This window comes from Amphiura filiformis, chromosome 4, assembly GCF_039555335.1.
Source record: "Amphiura filiformis chromosome 4, Afil_fr2py, whole genome shotgun sequence".
In the NCBI taxonomy this organism is placed as follows: Eukaryota; Metazoa; Echinodermata; class Ophiuroidea; order Amphilepidida; family Amphiuridae; genus Amphiura; species Amphiura filiformis.
The window spans coordinates 61,127,417-61,145,868 of NC_092631.1; the positions used below are offsets into that span (position 1 = coordinate 61,127,417).

General features: G+C 35.0%; 1 protein-coding gene across 1 annotated transcript in view; it reads left to right on the forward strand.

Moving 5' to 3' along the window:
- LOC140150306 (allatostatin-A receptor-like) overlaps window positions 1–15,689 on the forward strand; it is a 91,368-nt gene extending 75,679 nt beyond the window's left edge. The window contains exon 2 of the mRNA XM_072172314.1: window positions 14,978–15,689. Within this exon, the coding sequence (XP_072028415.1) occupies window positions 14,978–15,689 (712 nt within the window). The remainder of the gene's footprint in view (window positions 1–14,977) is intronic.
- The last annotated feature ends 2,763 nt before the right edge of the window (window positions 15,690–18,452 follow it).

An 18,452-nucleotide genomic window follows, 5' to 3' on the forward strand; every position in this document is an offset into this window, starting at 1 on the left:
AAAGATGTGGCAGTAATGTTGTTTCAGTTCCATGATGTTTTATAAGCTGATTGGAAGCGCCCATAGGTTGTTGAAGCAAGATGATCAGCTATACGAGATGAAACAACTTTGTCATTATTTGTACATCCTTACTAAAATTACATAATTGATCAGTAGAATAGGTTACATACTGCATTGTATAGTCTTTTTTGTTTAGGCAGATATCGAATATTATATTATAAATTCCATCTGCTTGTGTTGCTTTTTACCATTTCCCATATAATATTAAACATACGGGATTTGTATACTTAAATTATTATTGATGAGGAAGAATGTATCACTTGTCGCAGTGCAACAAAGAAGCTAACAAAATTGACACCATGTAGTAAAGGTGTAGTACCGCCATTCATCATTGAAATAAGAAGCAATATAATTCATATTTGATGTTAAGTATAAAACATCACTTGATGGAACTTCTTTCATCACTATAACATTATACAATGACAATACATAATAAGGTATTATAAATACAAAGAATAATATATAAAAACTGATAAAAATGCATTATCAATGATGAGTGAAGGAACTACAGTTAAGGCATAGAGGCCTGTAGACCTTCACCCTTTACAGTGTGGATGTCATAACAGGTATATGATATCTACACTGCAAAAAAAGGTGTTCAGCATTAGAACACCAGCTGTTCAAATTTGACAAGAGTATTCAACTGAAAGATTTATCAGTTATTGAGGAGGCTACTGGAGGTGAAGTTGGTATGGAAATCATCCCAAAGAACTGTTAAGCTTAATTTAAGCATTAAGTAAAAACTGTAGTAGACTTCAACTTTCAAGCAAATTAAAACTAGCTGTGTTATTAATGTCATGATATGACTTTGAAGTTTGAGTATTGCGCACAAAAACGCGAGCTGCATGCATAAATTATCTGCTTTTTACCACCAACTCTTCATGGAAACAATAGATAGTGATCAAGACATGACAACATGGACAATCTATTATTAATAATATTTTTATTATGCTATACATGATTGTGTATTAAAACTTGTGAAGCAGGCCAGTTTTAAAGCCCACCTGATGATGTAATTAAGCCCAAAATAAATGTAACTAGTGTTTATTAATTGAATTGAATTGAATTTATTAATTGAATTGAAATTAATTTTCAATTGAAAGCGTTCTCCAAATGCGAAAATACCCAGAAAACAAGAGTATTTTCGACGGAGACCTGACTGGTTAGTACTAGTTATATGATCTTATTCGGATCCATGGAGGGAAATGGAAAAGAAAACCACAAAACATGAACAATCGTTATCTGTCTTGATGTTGGAATTATGCAGGATAAACAGATACACACACCACATAAAGTAATAACCTCTTCCACGAGATAATAACTCAAAATCTAGACATCAAATGCAAAAAATAGCAAAAGGAAGCCCAGAATTAAATGTGTTTGTATTTATCGGAAAGGTCTCCATATCAGGATGCAGATATAAAAATATTGTGGCCCTAATTTGGTTAATGAAAATCGCTGTTTCAAAATGCCACCAACGGATGCCCTCACATCACCTACGATATGGATTTATCTGAAAATGTTTTACTGTTTTTACCAAATCAGATATTTTTACGCCATTCTCATTATTCAAAACGGGCTATTGTTATTACAAATCTGTAAAATGTGTGGAAGCAGAATTTATTTCTGCGCATTTTGACATCTCATTTGATACAATAGCTCAGAAAACAATAAAACACCGGTCACTTAAATGTAGTGAGGTCCAGATTTGAAAGTTGCACTTAAAACATTACAAAAACACTCAGATAACAATACAAAGATTTCCTTCCATTATACTGAATACAAATCAATAGAATTTACGGCAACTTTCAAATCTTGGGTTACATTGATTTAAATGTACGCTGCGGCGTCAATATTTAGACAATTGCTACAAATTAGGTGTCAGAATGCGCAGAAATGAATTCTGCTTCCAACGCATTTTACAGATTTTTAATGCAATCGCCCGTTTTTTAATAATGGCCATTAATTAAGGGGGTTACGGGGGGAGGGGATAGTTACTGTTTATCTGCTCATACCGTAGCTGTAGTTTTTGTAGTTAATCCCTAAAACAGAAAAAACATGGCTTCTGCCCTCCGACACGCCTTGCGTTCTTGCAATCCTGCCTATAAATATTCTGAGCGAGTACCAAACCCATATCTTGGGTGTAGAGTGACCTATTAAAGTATTGACTTTATATTAAAAGTGGTTAAGTGCGGCGTTTATAGTAAATAACTTGCTGCATGGAGAAAATAAAACGATTCTAGCCCGATGTCGATGTGAAACCTGCAGGATACTTTAGTGCACAAAAATATCGATTTCATTCTTGATATAAATATGATGAGTTCTAAGGACTGTTGGTATTTTTTGTTTAAGGATATTTTTAAAATTCAAACTTTTGACCGTATACAGACATATCAACAACCGGAAAGGAATTAGGCGTTGTTTCAACATAATCGATATGAATCGTGTCATTTACCTTCCAACGTATATTACCTTCCAACATCCAACGGTCTAGTAAACATATGGTATCACTACAAAAGATACCCAGCAAACACACAAATATTCTTAAAACGTTTATTCAAATTTAATAATATTTCGGGTTATATTAAGATCATAAATACGTTTTTAAAATGTTATTATAAAATATTTTGGGAATATTTAAATGATATTCTGTTAGAATGTTTTGCATCACGTTTTCAAAAATGTTTTATGAATGTTATTAACACGTTTTTATACCCTTTATATAACCCGAAATTTAAACCTTTTCTGTAAAACGTCTCGTGTGTGCTGGGAATATTATGACTGGCCAAGAGCCAAAAAATGCAAAAAAATATCAAAAATGTTCATTTTATATTTCTAAATAATATTCATGGTACCGATGCATTACATCATTCCTCATTTTTGTCATATTTGAAGATGGTGTAAACATCGTTTAGCATGTACAGGGTGTCCCCAAAGTATCTTTATGTCTTTGTATCTTCCGTCATGTCTTTCACAAAAATTGTCCAAGAGGAAATCAAAATACGTATCCGGAATTATTTGAATACAAATCATGATACATTATCCTTCCTAAGACATATACACGAGCAATGAAAGGTACACTGCAGAGGCAACATATCAATACTGGTAAGAAATAATTTGTGTTTCTCGTTAAGAATGGTAAAATTCGCTCTTCGCCTTCTTTACTAGTGAAATTGCGACGAAAAACATATCTTATTCTGTTATAATATGGTTATTATTGATGATAGATTGAGACAATACAATTTCCAATACTGATCGATGAAGCACAATCTGAAGATCAAATTTGGCACGTAATTTTAAGAATATGCCTAGACTTTGGAACAGTTTTAATAGAAAACAGCTGATTGTTTTCCTTGAGCTTTACAGTAACAACAAGACGAATGACACTTATGTTAAATGTTGACCTCCGCGTCTTTCCTCATCCACTGCGAATTATTGAGAGTTGCGTCTTGTCAGAGGATTCTTGTGAGAACGTCAGATCAGAAGACAGTATTTACTGACTTGATAAGTACCCATTTATTGGTGTTCTTTATCATCATGATAGTCTATTATTATAATATGTGACCGTACACGATGAATGCGCCGTAAATTTCCTAAATTGAATTCGGAGTTACAGTGTAAGATATGCATGAAGGTCGTACCTCAAGTTGGTGCAACATGTATTACATTTTTATAGCGCTAGTCAAAAACCTTTTAAACCAATCATTAATCCTATTGTTGAAGAGAATAATACGCTTCCACCTATTTCTATAGAATGCTTAAATAGCTCTGGTCTTTGTTTGCTTTGGCTAAATCCTGTTCAAGTGGTGGGTTACAAAACATTGTATTTTGTCTAGGTATGTATAACCAGCAATTAACAATGAGAGGACATTCCTGAACCTCGTTTACTTGGAGATGATTTGAAATGACCGCCAATTATGACTGTGTGATATTAATTACCAGCAATGTGGAAAAAGAGACACATGTAGAACCGAAATAAGTACATTTTGTTGAAGGAGCAAAGTTCAACAAACCACAACCCCGCTTCTGGATATCGTTTAGAGTCAAATGATATACAATTTTAAAGCTTATGATATATATTTTGTAAACACGAAATAAAACGGGTCAAATTTACGGATCATTCGCGGTGTACGGTCACATATAAGAACTATTTGATAGTGCAATTGAATAATTGGATGAGGAAATTGGTATAGATATTGAGAGGAGGTAGTGGATACTTGGGATCTGGAGATGTGGTGTGAACTCTTAAGTAAAATGTATGCTTTTTGTGTGCAATATGTCCAACTGTTTCACGGTGGTTCATTTATTGTATAATGTAAAGTATGTCACATTCGAACTCAAAATAGTTTTCTCTATGAAAAGATACCTTCCTTTTATGAACGTTCGAAATGGTAAAGGGACTATTGAGACACCCTGTATATTTTATTGCCTTTTATTTTCAATGATGAATTACAGTGTTACACTGCATGCATTTAATACATGGTGTCAATTTCATTACCCTCTGCACAGTGACAAATCCTACTTTTGTACTTATCATAAAAAGTGTGCAAATCCCTTCTGTTTTAATATGAAATGGGAAACATGTAATGAAGCATTGGCTCAACACGTATTTCAGAATAGATGAAAGTAGCAAATAATATAGGTTGCCATATTATAGTAAAGAAATCGGAAAGCTACTGATCAATGCAATATTGACACCGATAATTGTTGAGAGAACTGAGTACAGTTAAAGAAGATCTATAGACAAGAAAGGACCGAGTACCCAGTCTCTAAGTAAGTCAATTTTATTGAGACACATAGGAACTGTAACCGATAAGTGATAATTTTGCATCCGTTTGTGTCATGATTCTTCGCCAAAATTAATGCCAACATGATTTTTTTATTGATATTATGTCATATCTCTAAGACAAAAAATTAATTTCGTTCTATACATGAAAAAAGAAACACTAAAAATAGTTTTTCGCCTATTCAAACACAAGGAATACAAGCGTTTTAAATGCTATCTTTTGCTATATTTCTCGAGAGCAAATATACTTTGCATCTTTGTGCACGTTATAAATACTAATTAATCGAAAACGGAAAAAACCAAAATATGACGGAATGTTGCATATCTATTTCAAAATGTCAAAAATAAATTCATGAAATGTTTTGACTTTAATCATATAAAAAATGATCTTAGAAATAATTAGTATAAAAGTTAATTGATGTCTGTTTTAGAAAACAGAATAAACCAAAATAAGACACAATGTTGCTTATCTATTTTGAAGTTAAATATAAATATAATACAATTTTGTTTCGATTTTGATTCGTTTAAAAAATTATAAAAATTTGATTAGGAAGTGTGATACTATCCAAGACAAGAAGCAATAACAATCTTTAATATTGATGTCTATTTTTAGAAAACGGAATAGACTAAAGTAGGACAGAATGTTGCTAATCTTGTTTAAGTTTCAAATTAAATATTAAAAAAGGTTCTTTTGACTTTATTCAGTTGAAAAAAGATAGTATAAAGCTTGATACTATCCAAGACAAGAAAAAGTAACAATGTTTAATTGCTGTTTATTTTACAAAACAGAGTCAACCAAAATGTTGCTGATCTATTTTTAAGTTTCAAAATAAATATAATAAATGTAGTTTTGACTTTAAGCCGTTGTGGTACTTTTAAGGTTAGCAACTATTTAAACTGTTGCGATTTGGGAGTTCAAAGCATCTTGCGAATGGTAGTGAGCTTCGGCAAAAATTGCATTGATCATTTCATAGCGAGTGTGTAGAAGAATTCAAATATCACAGATATGGTTTTGTAGGTTCTTGGGTTCTTGGGTTATGTTGTAAAGAGGGCTAAAACAACAACACTTTTGTAAAACGTAGTTAATTTGTCAAGACCAAGTTTTTCTGCTGACAGTTTCGCCAGAAACCTTCTAGCTTTCTCAAAGCATCGATGATGTTATTGATCCATCTGCTTGGAGCGGTAACCTTGACCGGATGTTTTGATTTTCCCGGAAGTAGTAAATAGCTGTTTAATTAACAGAACTGAGACCTGATGAACCTCTTCAGTATTAATAAATCAAGCAAGTTATTAAAGTATATGATTGGTAGAATGAACTATTGCAAAACATCAAAGTGTTAATTTTCAATAATATACTGATTAAGATAATGATAATCGATTTTTTTGGCTGCTTCGACCAACAATACATCGTGTACCCTTAACTATGAAACACGATTAGAATCAAGCTTGATACTACCAAAGACACTACAGTAAGCCAAAAAATTGAAAAAAAATTTCCAAACTTTGAGGAGTTTACTAATCGTGTCTCACCACCCGAACTTTTGTACAGAGGTCTGATGGGGTTGTGAAACACGATTAGTATTATAGAGAGTATTGGAACATCTTTGTTGCCTCCTGTCCCTTTTTTAAACTGCTCTGAAATCATCAAGTCTGTAGCTTACTTATAGGATAAAATACAAAAACGATTTTTTTTGGAAAAGTTGATACCATATTTTGTGTGACTTCTTCGCTAAGTGAACGGCATTACGGGCTCATTAATTTGAAAAGTCTTCACGCTTTATTGATTGGCGATGTCACTGGCAGCGTTCTGCCTGCTAATCCGTTGGATTTTCACATCCATTAGATGTTTTATTACGCTAAATTATAACCATCTCAAAATAGAAAGGCTTGATATTTTACTATGATAAGGTTTACGATCACTTTTAATCTGTTACACATGTTAAAAAGTGACAGCTACAGGAAAATATATTATGGAAAAATTGCCAGACAATTAATATTTTAACGGGTTCCCATATGGCAATAATAATTATTTTGTATTTTAACGGATCTGTTCCGTTAAACATTATTCCAATTTGCTATGTATTCGCCCAGAGGATGATTTAAGAAAGTCCCATCATGCACTGTAAAAGTGTTATCACTAAAGTTTCAACTGCCACTTTACTTTTCAAATCCCATTGCATTCTGTGCAAAAGATGTTGTTTTAGAATGGGGTGTGTGTGTGTGTGTGTGTGTGTCATTATTACTTGGTCGATTTCAGATCTAAAGTGATGTATGCATAAAGGATAATTCACACCTTCTGTAGATAACATAAAATGTGAAATCGACCAGCTTTTTGAAGGTGTTTTTAGTGTAAATATATCTGTCCAAATTCAAATTTAACCATGCACGTCTATGTAGTGGGCGGGCAGTGGTGTCATGTTCACTCACACAGCTGTGCTAATCGCAAGACTTGCTGGGTAGTGCTTAAATCATCCTCTGGTATTCGCCGTAGACGTGATGATGTAACAGGATTAACTACCAAAGCAATAGGTACGTTAAAACAATTTCTGAATATATCGCACTGCACTAGTATGTTCACGCGGTACCTCTGCATTGAACCATAAAATGCTGTTTACTCGCACCTGTGAGACTAGTATCTTTGAAAAGAGCGGTATTGTATTCAATCTATGATTGCAGACATACACGGGTGATGAGTGCAACCTGCTTGTAGTGCAGGGCGATATATTCAAAAATTGTTTTAATCTATAGCTATGGAAGTTATTCCTGTTACATCATCACTTCTACGGCGAATAAATCACATAAATCTAACACTTGACCATCACAAGGACTCATTACAGGTGCGGGACAGGTGGAAGAAATATCCAATGAGATGAAACAGAATCATTAACATTGCAATCGACCTGTTTCCTTATAAAAAAGCAAAACCATTGTATATGCCTGACCATTGATATATAGATGTGTATATAGGTTAAATGTTATCTTAGTCTCATGATGACGATTAGGGCAGCACAAGAGGATTGCTTTGTTTACTTGTGACCCTAAAAATAAACTTCAATTATATATGTTCACTATCAACATGAAGCGGGATTTCAGAATCTTGAAATCTCTTTAACCTCTTCATGCTCAAGTGGCTGGAGCAGATCAAATGTTTGATGACGTCGTACAAACGAAAGTCCTTTCGTGGGGATAAGGGGTCAATAAGTTTGATTACGTTTGTAAAAAGCAGCCAGTTAAAACATCGGTCAAAGTTTCCCCTTCGGGTATAAATAAAAATACTAGGTCATTCACGACGTTATTCTAATTTATGTCAATCTTGGTGAACGAGCTCCGTATAGGATTAAAAGATTAAAGGACCTCCATGGTCTGTGTCTGGTCTTCATTTTTATAACACGGCATACAAACAAACCAAAAAAACAAGCAAACAAAACAACAACACAGAGATAAACGGAAAAAGCCAACTTTTGGAAATAAGGGCCAAAAACATGCGTTTTTAGCATGTTTTTTTGTATGCTGTGCCAATCAAGCCTTTGCACTAATTTTAAGTTATTTTATTTTTTGGAAACCATTTTCTAATATCTTTTATAACCAATTATCAAAATTTAAATAAACAACTTAATTTATACTCAAGATTTTAAATCCTATCAATTTGTAAGCGCTTTTTAGCAAAGTCATAGTTCATTGAATTTACAACCGACAAAACAGGCAAAAATAGTAACTTTTTGCACAAGATTTGCAATTTAAAGAGAATTGGTCATTGCTCATTCTAGTGACGCTAGTATATGAACAATAAAAGCCTTTTCATTTAATGACATAATATTTGAAAAATATTGTAAGGAACACTTGAAGTTTTGACTTTTAAAACCTACATTTTGGTCAAAAAATGTGCTTGGATAGGTAGTTTTCAAGAGATTTTCCACATTCGCCTTGCTATAACATTGAATTGCGTTATCTGTTGACCTAGTGACTAGAGGTAATTCAGGGGAAGTGTTAGATTTCGTTTGATATAAAAAAAATTCTGATTGGATGAAGGGAACACTTGAGGTTTCGACAAAAGCCAATCAAAGAGGCCCATTTTCAGCTAGAAGCTCCACAGCTCTTATGCACTCAACCATGTAGTGTAATCAAAGACTGTGCGGAGACAATTCACTGCTTGCTTGGAAGCTCTTGGACGAAAATGTGTGCTCAGGTGTATCGAGGTGGAAACTATGCGCATGATGGTTTGTAAGAGAATCGTTTTGTATAGAAACCTTTCCATATGGCTTAGACTTGTGCCAAGTCTGGGAAACTCTGTAACTGCAATTGTAAGAACTCATGCAAAACATATTTTTTTGGCAGGGCCGTTTGCCCTCAAATTGCAAAACAATTAAAATTTTAATTTTATTGTCAGTTAGAACTAAAATAAATAAAATAAATGTTGGTTGTTTTAATGTGCGCTTCGCCTAAGCATCAGCACACTTCAACAATTATTCCGCTGCCATTAGGATACATCAGAATCATTTCCGCTTCACCAAGTTCGCAATCGAGGCGCAAGTACTCTCAGCGACTTAGATTGTATTTACCCCAGCAGCTTCCCATTTTTACACCTGGGTGGAGTGAAGCAATTGGGAATTAAGCTATCTTGCTCAAGGACACAACACACTGACAGTGGTGGGGCTCACCCGCAACCTTTCGATTATGAAGCTCGCGCCCTAACCACTAACCAACTAAACGAAAGATTTAGATTCAGCTAAATTTGGTTCTATATTTTTCTAGAATACGGTTTTTTTTCGTGACATTTGTTCTAAACGACCCCGTATTCTCCGAAACTCATCAAATTATCAATGAATATTCCATAAAGACCTGACCACTTCTATCACAGTTTGGGGTGGGGTGTGAAGAGGGCACTCACATAATCGGCAAGCGTCATGTGCCTGTCAATAGTCCCCTTTTTCTGCAAATCTACCACCCAATGAACACCTCCCTTTTCATCAGGTTGCGCCGGATATTACCCTCTTCTTTGAATGAAATTTACACTAATTTTACACTAAAACGCAAGTTCACCGGTGATAAACCAAGTTGGATTTCCATATACTCCGGTAGGCACAGGTACGTCACTTTAATACTTGACTGCCCCGTCACATAATATATTTTGAAAACATTGTCCGTAATGCCTTTTACCGTTTTTTCTTATTTTGCTTTTCGTGTCACGCAAAATTGGCAAACAATGTCTGGGCTCGCGTACCTCCGGTCCGGTGATGATGTACCTGAGCAGCCAGTCAATTAGCAACACGGCGACGGCGAGAACTACACACCCCAGCAAACACAAAATGTTATCGACATCATTCACAAAAAGGTTAGAAAAGGGTTGCCAGAAAACATTTAAATTTCGGGGTATATAAAGGGTATAAAACATTCAAACATATCGTTATTTAAGTGTTGACAAAAAATTCGGCGAAAAAATGTTTGCAGAAAATATTTTTCAATAACACTTTGAAAACATTTTAAAATGTTTTTGTAGTGTGTTTTCATACAGAACGTTCTAAAACGTTTTCATGACCTTTATATAACCCGACATTTAATGTAAAACGTTTTTTTCACCAAAACCAAAAGCCTCAAATATAACCTGTTTAAAACGTTTAAGGGTAGACAAGGTATTGTTGGTCGAAGCAGCCAAAACATCTCGATTTTCATTATGTAAATCAATATATTATTGAAAAATAACATTTTGATGTTTTGCAAAAGTTCATTCTACAAACCATATATTTTCAAACCTTGCTTGATTTATCGTTGTTAATGAGTTATGTATGTTTATGTAAGTGTTGCAGGTGCTTCAGCCCTCCTACAACATAACTCAAGAACCACATGACCTACAACAGTATATCTGTGATATTTGAATTCTTCTACACACTCGCTATCAAATGATCAATGGGATTTTTGCCCAAGCTGACTACCATTCGCAAGATGCTGTGAACTACCAAATCGCAACACTTTAAAATAGTGTCAAACCTTAAAAACGTTTTGTGTTTGCTGGGACTGTCCGTTATGACGAGATAATAACTTGTTGTGGGGTTACTGGAGTACAACTATTAAAATCGTTATAATCCTGTCCATGCAATTTCACATGGACTAGTGAAAACAATGGATCTATTATATAGGTCATTTGAGAATGAATTTGGAGAAAACCTTCTGACAATTACAAACACTCGCTGAGCAGCAAGACCTTCCCTCTAAGCTTTTAATCCGATAAGCTGATTATCTATTTGTTTTCATGAATTGGAAGACATTCTTTGATGTATTACTGAGCTCAATCATCCCAAATTACTGGAGCGTGAACCATCCAGGCTGGTGGCTCAGCATAGTATTTTATTAACAGAAGGTTTTCTCCAAATTCGTTTCCTAATGTATTGATATGTTATATTTCTCATGATTTTAAGCTGAATCTCGGCTAACAGAAACAGCGGATGAAAGTGCTACATTTGTCATTGTCTTTCAAAAAATAACACACAACTGCATCAATGATTCATAATAATAATCACATAAATGTAACAGCATATCATGTAGTGTGAACATTTTAAGCATGATTTTGAAAAAGAAGACACGTGTTTGGCAGCCAACAGTGTTTTAACATGATTGCTTAAGGGGGTACTACACCCCTGCCCAATTTTGTGCCTATTTTGTATATTTCTCAAAAATTGGTGAAAAGTAAGATATGTATATTATAGGGGCAAGGACTACAACTACTGCACTTGAAATTGTATTTCAACACAGACAGCAGTTGTGGAGTTACAGTCAAAAATGAGGGAAAACCAATATTTGATCAATAACTACTTGCCTTGAGTTGCTGAATTTTCAGTGCAGTAGTTGTAGTCCTATCTTACTTGTCACCAATGCGCTATAGTTTTTGAGAAAAATGCAAAAATAGGCACACGATTGGCCAGGGGTGTAGTACCCCCTTAAAGGAAACCAACGGCATCGTATTACACCAGTACGTGACAACATTTCTTGACTTGAAAATATTACGAAAGTAGTTGCAATGTAGCCAAATTAAGGCGGTAGACAGGGAAGCATGCCTAGCGATGTATGCCCTCACATAGTGGACACAAATAGAGCTGATACAAAATAGGAATGGTATTGGTTCAATAAAGGAGATACCAAGCTTGTTATAGGGGTGTCATTTTTTTGCCTCATGTGCATGCTTTTTACATAAAACTATGGTAAGCCAATCGACTGAAAAAACTCTATATCCCGGATTATTACGGAGAGCGTTTAGCATTCAATAACTACACGTAGAACGTAATTTGTTATCTAGTTATATAGATATACGGTATCATTATTATACAAAATCGTGTTTCTCGTTGAATTTGAACCAAGATTAATAAAATTGTAACTTAATCCGTAAAACTAGAAAAACACCTGTCGTTGAGCTACAATTTCATAAATCAAATTTTGAGTAATCTTTACTCGCCATTTTGAAATAATTATTATCATTGAATTGGAGGGAAGGTTACGGGATCTTATGTTACGACCTTAAATCCACAAAATAGTATAGTATTTTGTCGCTTCTGAGGTTTTGAGAGAATCAGAGAAAGTTGAAACCCAAGAATCATTAGCGATGAGTGCCATGCCGTAACTCCATCTTTCATTCATATAATGCAATTTATTACGCAGTGCGGGCACTATTATTAACATTATCAGCCTATATTTCATTCTCACTTTTACGTGAGGCCTTACCCTCTGCAATGGCGGCACCAGGATTTTTTTCGGGGGGGGGATGGGGGGAAAGTAAATTGCGACAAATTTTGCGCAAAATTGCCACAAAAAGTGGAAATTAACGTAATTTTAGGGGTTTTGCCTCAAAAGTGGGGGAGGGGGCACAAATATAATTACAAAGTTGAACAAAATAGACAATTTTGCTGCACAGTATTAGTGTCTCGTGTTGTTAATTACATGGAACCCATACCCGTAGTAGCTCTGTACTAAAATAGGGCAGCATCAATAACGAAAATGCCATACCGATAAATGACACGTCTGTTTTGCCCGGTTTTTTAAAGTTTGCCTTGCGAACTACGTGTTGTTTACCGCCTTTGCCATGTTTGCATTCAAATTTACAAGAATAAGACCCGCCGCTGTATAGAAGGTCACTTCGAAACTTTCTGTCTACAGGCTGTTATGGCAGCGCGGAGGTGGTCAAGTGCGTATTTATAAATACGTACTAATATAATATATAATAGTGGAAGCATACTGACGTCGGGGTCAAAACGTGTACATATTTTCCATGTCAAATCACTTACGTAAGTTTATGATGTAAAAAATCATAAACTTAACCTCCGGAATTTAAATTCGCTTACATGCAAAACATGGATTTTCGGGCTATAATTTGAACGGTTTAATTCCAAAATGTTAGTTCATTAATTAATAAATCAAGTGGAAGGTTTTGTTAATTTTTTTGGGGCTGGAATGAAATAACAGTTATCTTTGCTTTGCCTCATTTGGTCTATTCATATTTATCTGATAACATGGAAATGTTACTATATTCTTTATCTTGGAAAGCTTTCAGTTCAAGTATGTCAAATACACCTCTAAATTCACATAAAGTCGATCAACTCAAGGGCATATGATGTTACTATAACAAAGCCATTCATATTGATATCTAACCCATATTTTTGATTTTTCCAGATTAAAATCAATTATACAAACATTTTTGTCAAATCTTACCAATAGTAACAAAATATAAAGCAGTCAATTTGCATTATTTCCTTTGGAAATTTGAGACCAAGACCAAGAATTAAAAGGGAAACGAGAAATGCACACAAATTATTCGTTCAAAGAAACATGTAGGATACCGAGTAAGCACAGGAAAGGTACTCTAATGAAGCACTGATACGAAAAACCCATTAATAGCAGGAAGCATCAGTTCCTTAGTATTCTTCAATGTTGCATTATTTTCTTGTACGTACATCGTAAAACTTTTTTTTAATAGTTGATCAAGTTACGGGGAGCTTACTACGGAGGCATACTAGTGCCAAATTAAAAACCAAGTTAATGCAAATATTTACGAATACGCATTAACGTATAATCCATAACACTCATCGTTGTTTTAGGGCTTTTGTGCAGCAATTACTAGTTGTAAAGGATTAAGCTGTTATCCGATGGAAATTGTACGTTTCTAAGATTTTAGCTTATGGTTTGTGTATAATTTCCCGGGAGTGCTCAATTCTGCGAGGGCGCAATCACATTATTACGTCATAGCGACATTGGACTGTTTGTACCTATTTTGTTATCACTGCATAGAGGAGACATTATACATTGATATCAAAATAGCAGAATAGGACATCCACGGTCATACTAGGGCGTCAATGATATTAATACTTGCTGTAAAATGCTTAATGTAAGTTAAGAGACTGCTTGGTTCATTTACTGGTTCATTGCTGGTCTGACCAGGGCTACAGGTTAAAGCCATAATGTGTGATTTGCATAAAGAATAGATAAATGTTAGTTTTCCTGATCACATTGTCCCCTTTTAATTTCGAGCCAATCAAATGAGATAAAACGAAGAAAACTGCAATATCATTCCAGATCCTACAATGCGTGTATTAACTCGCCGATCGTATTATTATCATGCTTTATTAGCGGAGCTTCACGCAGCTGGGATGTACAAACAAGACGTAAGACGGAGACCGACATACACACAGTTTATACGTCAAGACGTAATACGAATAGCAATACGCACTCAGTCTATACGTCACTGATTCAATGATGCACACGCGATGTGTTTAGCCACCACTCGATCAGAGATCTCCGGATTTAATATAAAAATTTGAATTTTACTGTAATTAAAGCACTTCAGGCTTAGTCTTTCACGTGGTGTTTTAGTATACTGGGCATTAGAATAATGCAAAAAGTAGAAATTCAAGACAAATTGAGGGCGCCATCAAATTATATAAGAACGACACGCTGGGAAAAATGGAGAACAGCAAACAAGCGCAGTTATCCTTTAATTGGGACGGAAAACCCCCAAGAGAAATAGCTAATGGTTGAATATTTCAAGTTCACAAAATTACCATATGTAGTTCCAACATAATAAAGTATGTTTCTCCTGCATGTTGCTTTAAGCATTATTTATTCTTTCTTTCTCTTTGTTATTTTGTACAGGTCGATGTCGCAAACCATGCTTATCATCGGATCGATCTGGATGATCGCCCTCGTCAGCCAGGTACCGAATATCATGGTGGGTAACCTCTACTATCCAGCCCCGTACACGGCCTGTATTGAAATTTGGCCATCAATGTCCAGCATGAGAGCCTTCAAAACATCACTTTTCGTATTCTTCTACGTGGTTCCCCTTTTCATCATTACTATTTGCTATATCCGGATGGCTACTATGCTCTGGCATAGTTCCGATTTTGGTCATGCGTCGTCTGCCACTCAAGCCAGTGCTGTTGGAGTTCGACGTCACGAAAGCCGCCGAAAGGTCGCCCGCCTCGTTTTGGTGTTGGTATTAGGTTTTGCGTTTTGCTGGTTGCCTTACCATACCAAAAATATACAGGAAATTTATTACCGTCACACATTAGCGTCAGGTACCCAAGGCCAGTATTACTACGGTTTAATTGCACGATTACTGGGTTATTTCAACAGTTGTCTCAATCCATTCCTGTACAGTTTTCTTGGCGAAAACTTCCGAGTTTATTTCAGGAAAGCTTTCAGTTGTTGCCAGGGTCCTTGTCGAATAAAGGGTCGAATTCTTGCACCTTTAGAGCACCGTCTCAACGATTTTGTACCCACTAATTTCGACGATGCTGCCAATAACACTGTGGCGTCAGCTACATCACGACTGTCTACGAGAAAATCAGCCAGTAGTTGTTAAACTTAGAAGATAAAATATTCCCTTGGTGTGGGGGATGAACACTGACACTAAACAGTGTCCATGATAAAATTTATCTCAGCAAGTTAAAACGGCTTAGGCACCTCATACCCTGGTGGTGTAATAGATTGTCATGGCCGGATTTACCTTTTTGGGTGCCCTGGGCCAGGCCAAAAAAACTTTACAAATAGGGAGCGATCGGGGCGAAAGGATTACATTAGAGGGACGAATATATTTTGTTCAGAAACAAATTCAATTTTCAGACAAAATGTTGCTACTTTACCATATTTTGGTCCAAAATATGGTGTTTTGTGGCTAAAAAGAAACATGCGGCACTTTGGGGCCCCCAAAAATTTGGGGCCCTGGTCCCGGGCCCATCTGGCCCAATGGTAAATCCGGCCCTGTAAATAAGATTGTATAAAGCATAATAGTTTTCATTTGTATAGTGTCATCGTTTTTCATCAAGATAAAAAATGAAAGCACTATGCAAATGTTTAGGGTACGATAGAAAGAGCTGATAGTGCTATAGGACCAAACAAGATGTTGTGCCTTGTTTTATATAGCCGACGTGTAATTCTTGTCGGGATGAATACATTTTAAATGTGAAGCTTGCACGCACGACCTGCACGTGAGGAAAAAGATACACTGCTTTCAAACACTTGTAAATACCTGTCATTGCTAAACCTACATGGTCTGTACCATATTACTTCGACAAATATATGCTACGAGTATGTTCTGTGCACAACATGCCGATGTTTCACGGATTAATACTGAACGATACAAGAACAGCACAACTAAACCTTAATTCGTTGTGAATATGACAGAGAGCCTGATAAGCCACATTGGTTTGTGAGTAAACGACGTTTGAAAATTCTTCTATAATTGCAGTGTTTATTCCATATTTGAGAAAGTTCATGATCTCTCATTTGAAATGTATAATTATTACAAACTATGTGCTATTTACTTTGAATATGTAGATGTTCTGAAAAAAACAACAATGATATACTGTATCCATCAAAATGAGCACTGATTATAATCATCGCCCATTTAGAGGGTACTATGATATTAATATCAATAATTATGTTAAATTCAGCCAAGGGAATGGGCAGGACCATCCCACCACTAGATTATCTTCCGATCCATTTAAACTTAAAATTCAACGTTGCAAAACCGAAGCGCACATGACTTTTTATTTTAATCGCATTGTGCAGCTTTGGAATCAGCTGCCTTTGTCTACAAGGATAGCCGGTTCCTTTTCTTCCTTCAAATCCGGCGTGGTTGAATCTTTGAATTCTCATTTTACTCAAAATTGTTGTTCTTTGAATACATGCTCTTGGAGCTATTACTGCAGATGCTCGAATTGCAGGCTTATATAATTTGGGATGGTCCTAGAAGTGATTTTGCACCTGTTTGTCCAATTTTTTTTCGCTGGCATTTTATTTTATTTACTTTGTCTTGATTAGTATGTGCAATATTTATATATAATATATTTGTCTTTGTAATTGTATATGAGCCAGTGATGAAGCATAATAAATAAATACAATTCAAGTGCGCCTACGTCACCGGTAGTTCATGGATACGCGAAGACAGGGTCAATGGCCGCTTACATGCAGTAACATACTTCTGAACTTGCTGCCAGGGTCCTGGATATAATAGGTTCCGTTTGTAATTTTCCGTTTGCTTTTCATATGTTTATAATAACATAGATAATATACTATATATGGTGCATACAAAATTTATATATACATATATATGTGTTAGTGCACATGGTGTACTGTACATACATTGTTACTGTCTAATATGTAACCACGTTTGTGCTGTGTTCTGTATCATTAGGACACATTATCAAAAATACAGACAATATGAAAATGCCGAAAGAAAAGTATAGACACTAATTGCAATACAGAAATGTCATTAAATACAAGCAATATGTATCAGAACTGAATGTATCAGAAATAATAAAATACAAATATTGAAAAAGATGATAGGAAATTACAAGTTTGTGCTATTGATGAAATGATGTTGCAATTAACAATTCTTGTTTATGTCACAACTTTTTGCAAGCATTTTCCTGAATTTATTAAGGGCTCAGATAGCGACGTTTTTACGTATTTTTTGTGAGACCTAAGATCACATCAGACACACCAAACTGCATTTTGAATACGAGGAATTTATTTCTGAAATCATTATAAATTGACATTTTTGACATTTGACAGTTCTCGAAGTAAATTGTATAAATATTTATCCCAGCTACATACTTAAAGTGAATGTAGCTGGGATAAAAAGCCGTCAATCATGTGAAACATACGAAAATGTTGACCTAAAGTGTAGGTCTTTTGGGAAAAATGTATATCTTCCAATACGAAATGTCACAATCTTCAGCTTTCATCCCGGATACATACACTTAACGTAAATATCATTAGCTTTTTACTTCGAGGACTGTTAAATGTTTAAAGTTAAAAAATTTAAATCATTAATAATTTGCCATACAATTAATATTATATCGCAAATTCCAAAATATCCAAATTATTTGTTATCAAAAAAACATTTCTCGTATTTAGAATGCAATTTGTTGTGTCTAGTGGGTTCTCGGGTCCCAAAGACCGACCCCTCAATACAAAAAGTGTTCAAATCAACGTTTAAGAATTTGCTTTTGAAGAATCCATGTCATTTCAATATTCAAGACTCATGCATATAGAAAATAAGCAGCATTTGTACGCGTTTCGAAGGAGAGGATATACAATCTTACTTAATAGACAACATAAA